Raw genomic sequence first — 10,705 nt, 5'->3', positions numbered from 1 at the left:
AAAAAAAAAAAAAAAAAATTTAAAAAAAAAAAAAAAAAAAAAAAAAAAAAAAAAAAAAAAAAAAAAAAAAAAAAAAAAAAAAAAATTTAAAGATGATAACATTTGAACATTATCCATCAAAAGGTGCAAATTTTTAATTATAAAAATTAAGAATATGCATAAATAATTATATATATATATATATAATAACATCATAATATGTATAAAATAAAAATTTTTATTATATGTAATAATATTTTATTCCCCACAAATATTCTTTATTTATTAAAATCAAATTAATTATTCCTTTTGATTCATAGGGTTTTCAGCTGATTTTTTAAACTAAAAAAATGAAAAATATAAAAATTGAAATAAATATATATATATATATATATATATATATATATAATGAATGCATTTAATAAGCATATTTCTGTTCATTATTTATTGTATAGAATTTTACCTGCTTCCATAACATTTGTTTATACTGCGATAATTTCAAGCCCTTATGTTCTTCTTTAACAATGGGTAAATTTTCTTCTTCATATTTTTTATAGGCCTAATAAATGAACAAAATATATATATATATATATAATTATAATTTTTATATTTCATTATTGTGTTTAGTACATATTTTAAAAAGTAATATATTTATATATATATATATATATATATATATATATGTACACATATTTATTTTAACTTACAGCTTTGACGCTTTTTGTTTTTTCGAATGACACATTTTCTAAAGCAGATATGACATTATCAATTCCAGTAGCTACAAAATAAAATAAAATTACATAATATAATAACATTTATTTTTTCATATTCAATATATATAATAGTATAAAGAAAGAAAAAAAAAGGTTAGGATCTTTTGCATTAATTTCCTTTTTACCATATATATATTCGTCGTAATTATTTTGTTCATTTCGGTGTATGTGATTTATATTATCTTCTAATTCCATTTCATGTACATTTAAATTTTCCTTCAAAAAAAAAAAAAAAAAGAAAGAAAGAAACATGAACAAGAACAAAAACAAAAACAAAAACATATACATGGTAACATTTTTAAAAAACCAATTTCTTCAAGTACCTTTTTCTTTTTTTCTTCTTGAAGTTGCTTCTTTTTCTCTTCAATTAATTTTTGAAGAATTTCAGATTGCGTGACCTTCTTATTTGTAGATTTCTAAAAAGAGAACAAAATATTATGAACACACAATATAATAATATCTTTATCACACACAAATATATATATATATATATATATAAATATTTACACTCTCTTTATTTGATTTTATGGATTTTTCTTCTTCTCCATATAAAGCCTTTAATTCCTTCTTCCTATCCAGTTTTTGCTGCCTCTTATTTTCAGCCTCCATCTTTGATAAAAAAAAAAAATATATATATATATATATATATAATATATTTTAATATTATTATTATATATATTATTATACAATTGCATTGTTATTCTTATATTGTTACTTTAAAACTTTTTATAGAATTTCAGTGATATTATTATGTATGTATTTATTACCTTTCTTTGTATTTTTGCTTGAACTTTTTTATCATCATCTCTCCAGTATTCTTCTAATTTTTTTTCCTCCAATTCTTTTTGCTTCTTGTCTTTATCTAATTTTTTCCTCATACGAGCTTCTATAGCTCTCGTATTACCTGCACCCCATTGAGGCATCGTTTATTACAATATTTTATTGTAATTAAAAAATAAGAAATATTATATATATATATATATATATTTATACTTATTTTTTATTTCTTATTGTTACAATTTCGTTATATATATATATATATATATATATATATTAATAAATATTACTATTTTAATTATCTCTAATCAACTATATTTTATTAGATATATTATAATTTTTTATCTTCATATATCTTATTCCAAATTTGTTAATATATATATTATATATATATATATATATATATATATATATTTCTTTTATTTTATTGTTGTTTATAATTTTATTATACTTTATGAAATAAACGTTATGGACATATCTTTCTTACATATAATATTCATACAATAAATATCCATTCAATATCATTATCAATTTAATTTTTTTTTTTTTTTTTTTTTTTTTTTACATTCATTAAAATTATTCATATATAAATTCTACAAGTAACATTTTCTTTTTCTTTATACTATTGATTAATTCAAGTTTTAACATGTTACTAAAAAAAGTTATTTTTTCTTCATTAATAAACTCATGACAATATTTTTAAATATATATTATATATATGTATATATAAAATGTATATTTATTTATTTTACATGTGATAATTTCTTATATATTATATAATCATAATATATATATATATATATATATTATATATATATGATATATATATCATTACAATATGTATATAATATATAATATATTTTAATAAATTTTTTATGTATTTCAAAAACGGTTCGTTCCCTACTCAGGAATATATTTTTTTTTTATAATAAATATAAAAAAAAATAAAAAAAATAAAAAAAAAATAAAAAAAATAAAAAATAAATAAAAAAAAATAATATTTATGTAGTAAGGAAGTAGTAATTTATAAACCTTTGGAATATTATATATATATATATATATATATATATATATATATATATATATATAATATCTATATATTTAAAAAAATTTTTAAAATTTTCAAGTTCATATTAAAAAAAAAAAAAAAAAATACTACAGATTAGAATATTATATATAAAATATACATATTATTAAAAAAATGTCATAAATTTATATATATTTATATATTAATAATAATTATGGGTACATGTAATAACAAAAATAACAAAACTTATTTATATTATATTATATTATATTATATGATATTATATATATATATATATATATATATTATATATATAACAAAAAAAATAATAAATATTTTATTTTTTATCATATAAAAAATTATCCACTTTTAAAATAAAGTCCTATATATATATTTTTTTTTTTTCCACTTTCATATTACAAGTATTTGAATATCCTTTGAAGCAAACACATTAACATTATTTTTTACTTTTGTTTTTCTTTTTATTAAAACATTCGGTAGTGTTATAAGCCCATATGTAAGAGGTATGAAGGACCAATGTATATGTAAGGTCTGATATGGTAACAAAATATTTTTCATACTTCGAATTCCTGATATGATATATTTTTTTTCTGAAACATTATTGAATATATTATTCATGTGTAATTCATTTCTTGTGGCATCCCCATTTTCATCATCCAAAAGATATTCATCTTGATTTATTAAATATTCCATGTTGTATGAAGAATAAGATGATGAACATGAAGTATAATCACCGGATGACGATTCATAATCAGGAGTATTAAAAAATGTATTTCTTTTATTGACATTATAATTATTTGTATTATAATTATCTATATCAACATTATTCATATTATCATTATTTATATTATCATTATTTTTATTTATTTCATTATATTCATATATTTTTTTTTCATCATATATAATACTCATCTGACTTTTTCGCTTTACCTTATTTTGGCTAGCTAATTTTTTTTTTTTTTTTTTTTTTACTTTTTCTTTTGGTAAGTCATATAAAAATATAATAACCTCCTCAGTTATATTCGTCTTATTTGTTATAACAGCTTCTATAGTAAATAATTCATTACATTTTACAATTTTTGAATATATTAAATCTATTTTAATTTTACTTTTCTTATGTTCGTTTTGTAATTTTATTTTATTATTTATACTTTCTATATAATCTTCATATGGCAATTTAATCATATTTGTAAATATTAATTTCTTAAATATTATATTAAAAGGAAAAAACATACTTCCATAATTTAATTGATATTTAATATACAAATGTTTTTTATTAGTTTTAAGAAAATCACAATAAGTATTTTTATATTCCATTTTTATAATATTATCTGTTTTTATATTTTCAATATCAACAAGGTGGATTTTATTTATATTATTATTATGTATATATAAATAATAGGATATAGAAAAAAACAAATCTTTATCTAAAATATCCTTGTATATATTCTCTTTAATTGTATCATTATTCTGTGATGATATAATCCCTTCTTGTATATTATCTTCTCCTTCGTTATTAATCAAATCATTCTCTTCATCATCCTTTCTCATATTCATCCTTGTCACTATGGTAATTAGTGATGGTTCTACAAAATAATTAAGTGCATATTTGAGCTCATCCTTGAAATATATATTCTTGAAAAGAAATTCAAAATTGATTCTAACATTTTTTAAATCTCTCGGTCGTATAATAAAAGGTATACATAATAATTTTTCTTTCTTATCTTTATAAAAGGAAAAGAAAGTATTACTTATATAACCATTAGCATGATTTATATTATCATTATAACCAATTTTTTTTTCATCATATTCATCTTCTTTATTTCTTTGTTTCCTCATTTTAATCTTCCATTGTTCATATAACATATAACAATTATTGTTAAAATTACTACGTCCGTGTATTTTTTTTTTTACACCTGATTTTTTTATATTATTCTTCATTTTTTTATCTCCTTCAATTTCAAAAAAAAATATATTCCCATCAAACAAAACGTGCTTATCATCGTAGATATTGTCGTGTACATTTTGATTTATCAATTGGTAAAAACTATTACTTATTTCTAATTCCCCTCTTGTATAATTATCATTATTATTATGATGATGATGATTTATCGAATTACTGTCAACATAATTATTATCATCACTATAAGAATTATATTCTTCGGTATCACTACTTAGACTACTATTACAATCTGATATATCCTCTGTTTCATTACCATCGTCTATATGAATATAATTTTTTTTTTTTTTTGTTTCCATATTATATTTTTCTTTTTCCTTTTCCTTTTCTTCTTTATCATTATATAAAACAGTATCAGCATTATTATTGTACCATTTATACATACCTTTCCTTCCTCTTAAGGTTATATTCTGTCTGTTTTTAAGTTTATGGATATTTATGACATTCTTCTCATTGCTCAATAAATAAAAGTCAACATGATCAATGTCATCTATCACAAAAGAAAAGTTTAACTCAAAATTCTCAATATAAGTTGAATACTTAATAAATATATAAGATATATTATATTCATTCAAATATAATTTATCATTTCTTGTATATATATAATAATTAACATACTTCAATAAGGATGTTTTGTATAAATATTTATCCTTATTGTATATTATTTTATTCTCATATTTATTTATATATATACCATCCTTTAATTTATAATAATCAATTTTATTGTTTCCTAAGGAATTCCTATTTTTTATTGGGAAGATTTTTTTTTCTTCCACATTATTTATATCATATTTATTAAATGTGTCTAGGACATGTCCAAAAGAACATTTCTCATCAATCTCTTTTATTTCGTTCTTTTGATTTATATTATTATTACTATTATTATTACTATTATTAATACTATTATTACTATTACTATTATTATTATTATTATTATTATTATTAATACCATGAGTGTTTTCCTTATATGAACTACCATACACACTATTAACAATAAAATTATCGTCATATCGATTGTTAGTACCCACATTTTGTTTCTCATCATTACATAATTCCATGTACTTCTTCTTAAAATGAGAAACATATATTTTATCAACACGAATTCTTATGAGTTGATTAAATATAAAAAGATATAATTCAACATAATCAACATTCATTTCATTCTTCCATTCTGAAATAATAAAGCTTACAACCATATTTTTTTTTCTATCCATAAATTTACATAAATAAGGATCGTTATGTTGTATATTATCATTTATTTTTCTATTCTTAACATTCTGTATGTCCAAGTTAAGTTTATTAATCATATCATCTTCATTGGTATCAATACAAAAGAAAAACGTCCTATCTTCAAATGTATCATCATATATATATGTAAAATATTTTTTGTCATCATTTATTGAAATAACAAAAAAAGGTAAAAATATAAAATTATTGTAATCATGTTCGTGTAAATATTTATCCTTTATTTCTAAAAAGGCATACAAATTATTCTTATTCTTATTCTTATTATTATTATTATTATTACCATCACTCTCAAGAAAAACATAAAACATATCTACATTTATACTATAAAGACATAAATTAATATCCTTATTCATATATAAATTACATTTCACCATATCAAAATAATTCCTCATAAATTTTGTAAAATCTTCTTTCTCATTATTTTTCTTATTCCTAATTAATATATTCAAGTAATCAAAACATATTTCAACAAATAATGTTTCATATTCTTTCTTATCCACATTAAAAAATTGCAACTCCTTCTGATCATCCTCGACACCCATTTTTATATTCTCATGATATAGCAAAAAACCTAATGAATTTAAAAGTAGGTATACCAAGGGTTCATAGGCGACATTATTCCTAAAGGTAAAATTATATGTATATGTATGTGTAAAAAGGTATATATATATATATATATATATATATTTATATATATGTTTGTGTGTGTGCTCATTTTATACATATTATTATTCCTTTTAAAAGGGTACCTTCTCCTTTTACATTCAATATCCTCCTTGAACCTCCTGAGACTACACAGAAATACGCCCTCGTCATATTTCTCATCTTTCAAATATTGGACATCCAGCCAATTTAATATAAAATCATCCTTTTGGTGAGTAAAAAATTCCAAAAGTAAAAAGGCACAAAATAAATATTTTTTCTGCTCATAATATATGGTACATAAAAAGTATAAAATTATTAAGGATAAACTATTTATTTGGTTTATCTTTATTATACGAAATAATTCAATCAGAAAATTTAAAATAAAATCATATAAAAACGATATACTATCCATCTTAAAATATATTATATAAGAATGTGGGAAATGCTCTATAAGGTTGTCTTTTTTCTTAACAGCTTTTATTTTGTTATATATAAAAAAACAACAATATATACCATAAAGTACTATATCTTGTATATATATTTGAAAGTTTTTAATAATTCGATAAAAATAAAAATATACACATGAAAGTAAATTATAATATAAATATTCTTTTAATATTTTATTATATAATAATAATAAGATATCTATATTCTTTTCTTTTAATTTATTTATATTTAATAATAATAATTTTTCTTCATCATCATAATAAGAATTATTATTATGAACATGATCATTTTTTTTATATTTTATCTGATTTACAAAAAATTTATTTTCTTTCTTTTCATTATATATATTAAATATATTAAAAAAATCTTCAACACCCATTTGATTTTCCTCCTCATTCAACATGGGTTTATTTTTTATTAATGTTAATTCTATTATCTTATTATGTGTATATATATGATGTATACTTTTCTTTATATCTTTAAAATATAAATATATATATATCATACGTATACTTACACAATTAAAAAATATGACATAATTAAAATATTCTAATAAATCTGAAAAAACATTGTCACCAATATGTTCATAAAATACCTTACATAAATTTACATATATTTTCATGCTTTCATCATATTTCTCTAACATTTCTAAAATATATGCTTTTTTAAAATTATATTTAAAAAATGATAATAAATTTATATTGCTTTTCCTTTCATAATTTATTATATATTGTTTAAAAAAAGTAGTAACACAATCTTTTAATAAATTATCTAATTTTTTTATTTTATTATGTATTTCTTTTAAACCCAAAGTAATAAATATGGCACTAATATTCTCACAATTTAACAAACTTATATGTTTAATATAATCTTCTGTATTTTTCGTATTTTCTGGTAATATAACTAATAAAATTATCTTACAAACTTTTTTTCTTTTCATTATTATTTTATTAATTTCTTCAATTCTGTTTAATAATTCTTCGTTTATTTTATTCATGTATTCTTCATTCTGTACAAAACAAAAATTATTATCATCCATATTTATATCTCCATAAGAATTATTCATATTATGGAAATTATATATATTACTAGAGCTATTAGGCTTATTATAACCATCTCTGTTATTATAATTATTTACATTATCATAATTATCTATATTACCATAATTGTCTATATTACCATAATTATCTACATTACCATAATTATCTATATTACCATAATTATCTACATTACCACAATTATCTACATTACCATAATTATCTACATTACCATAATTATCTACATTACCATAATTATCTACATTACCATAATTATCTACATTACCATAATTATCTATATTACCATAATTATCTATATTACCATAACAATTCATATCACCATAATTATCTATATTACCATAACAATTCATATCACCCATTTTGTGTATCCCCTCATTTATAATACTTTCCTTACGAATATAACTACTTTTCCTTTCGGTATTCTTATTTTCCTTCAAAATAATATCTTTTGAATTAGATTGTGTATTCTGTTGACTATATATATGTTGCCAGTCAACACATAAAATTATAACAGATGATACGACTTTTATTTTTTTTAACCATAAGGATAATATTCCTTTTTCTTCATCTTTAACATTATCCTTTGGTATATTATTAATCTTGATAATATCATTATAATTATAATTATTTATTATTATATTCTTATCGGTCATATTATTCTCAAGATTTTTTATTATAACCTCTTTTATATTATCATGAACGATAACGCTCACATTTACATTTGCTCTATTGTATATTTCTTCTTGGTACAAGTCCATTTTATTACAATTTTTTTAAAATACTTTAAAATAAAAAAAAAAAAAAAAAAAAAACATAAAAAATAAAAAATAAAAAATAATCAGAATATAAAATATATATATATATATATATATATATATTAAAATATAAAATAATATCGTTGGTGAGCTATATAATGACTTACATATATATATATATATATATATATATATATATATATATATATATATATATTTATTTATTTATTTATTTATTTATTTATTTATTCATTTAGTGACAAGGTTAAACATTTAACCTTTATTATATATTCCTATTTTCAAAATTTTCTTTCCTTTCCAATTTTATTTTTGTTTAACTTATTAGTTCACTCCTAATTTTTATATTTATAAAATCACTTCATATATCTTCATATTTTCAAAAATCTTCCAATTTAACTTTTAAGATTGAAACATGAAATTAAAAGGTACATTATATTTATAATATTATATATATTAATGAAGATATCATGTTATTTATTTATATATAATATGAAAAAACATACACATATTTATTTTTTCTTATTATATGTATATATATATATATATATATATATATAATATATTTTATTTATTATTATTTTATTATTTTTTTTTTTCTTCATGTATCAACTTAATCATAGTTAATATTTTATATTTATCTTTATTTTCTTTTAAAATTTTGGAAAGGAAAAATATCATTCAGCCTATTTTCTACATAAATATAAAAATAAATAAACATAAAAAATATATATATTAAAAAAAATATATATATTAAAAAAAATATATATATTAAAAAAAATATATATATTAAAAAAAATATATATATTAAAAAAAATATATATAATAAAAAAAATATATATATTAAAAAAAATATATATATTAAAAAAAAATATATATATTAAAATATATATATATATATATGTTAAGAGGAAAATTATAAGAAAAAAAAAAAAAAAAAAAATACGTCATTCTTTTATGTTTACATTTCATTCGATAATATAATATAAATAGGAATTTGGTATATAATATAACCAATAAAGAGAAAAAAAAAAAAAAAACCTTATAATATTACTAAAGATATTAATTGAATTCAGAACAATTTTTCATTTTTATTATAAAAATTATATAATATAAGAAATATCATTTTTAATATACATTTTGAATTGTTGTAATATATATATATATATGTATAGATTATATAAGGCATTATGTAATTTTACATTTTCTAATATATAATAAATTATTACATATATTTCTGCCTCTTTATTCATTATTTTAACCCTTAATCTTAGCATGATTTACAAATTTAAGAACTATTTTATAAAACACCAAAATAAGGATATTACATAAATATGTTAAAACATATTATATATATAACTTATGTTTGAATAATCTTTTTTTTCTTATAACATTTCTTTGTATTAATGAATATTCCTAAATATTATACAGGTAAAGCAAAGTATTTCTCTTTTATTTACCAACCTAAATATATAACAACCATTTAAAATTACAGATATTTTATATTTCCTTTTTTTTTTTTTTTTTTATTTCTTCCCTTGGTTCTGAAAAAAATGAACTACCATAATTTTCATTATAAATAAGCAAAAAAATTAAAATTAAAAATAAAAATAAAAATAAAAATATATATTGTTTATATCATAGATATGTATATATATATATATATATATATATATATATATATATGTACAATATATATTTTTAAAAAACTTCCCAAAATGTTCTGCTATTTCATTTGAAACGTATACATACTTATATATATATATATATATAATATTTATATTTTAATTTTTTTTTTTTTTAATAAAATATCGTTATAAATTTAATATATATATTTTTTTTAAATATGAAAAAAAAAATACACATTTTATGAAAAAATTGTCAAAACACGCACACACATATACATAATAACAAAAAAAAAAAAAAAAAAAAGAAAAAATAAAATTGGTACTTTTTTTTTACAAATTTAAAAATTTAAATGTTTACAAAAAATTTTA

At 17.7% G+C, this 10,705-nt stretch overlaps 2 protein-coding genes across 2 annotated transcripts; both read right to left on the bottom strand.

Annotated features, from left to right (window-relative positions):
- Window positions 1–279: 279 nt before the first annotated feature.
- On the bottom strand, window positions 280–1,675 carry PRSY57_0828400 (conserved protein, unknown function; the record flags this gene model as incomplete). The annotated part of the gene is made up of 7 exons (XM_012907222.2): window positions 280–321; window positions 443–538; window positions 687–757; window positions 878–968; window positions 1,076–1,168; window positions 1,260–1,361; window positions 1,520–1,675. 7 exons carry the CDS (start codon window positions 1,673–1,675, stop codon window positions 280–282), a joined length of 651 nt encoding a protein of 216 aa, XP_012762676.1.
- Window positions 1,676–2,967: 1,292 nt separating this feature from the next.
- Window positions 2,968–8,693, bottom strand: PRSY57_0828300 (putative membrane protein; the record flags this gene model as incomplete). The annotated part of the gene is made up of 2 exons (XM_012907221.2): window positions 2,968–6,406; window positions 6,535–8,693. The coding sequence occupies 2 exons, from the start codon at window positions 8,691–8,693 to the stop codon at window positions 2,968–2,970; spliced, it is 5,598 nt and encodes a 1,865-aa protein (XP_012762675.2).
- Between the last annotated feature and the right edge of the window lie 2,012 nt (window positions 8,694–10,705).

The sequence above is a fragment of the Plasmodium reichenowi genome, chromosome 8 (assembly GCF_001601855.1).
Source record: "Plasmodium reichenowi strain SY57 chromosome 8, whole genome shotgun sequence".
Classification (NCBI taxonomy): Eukaryota; Apicomplexa; class Aconoidasida; order Haemosporida; family Plasmodiidae; genus Plasmodium; species Plasmodium reichenowi.
This window is presented reverse-complemented; position numbering and strand designations above follow the sequence as displayed.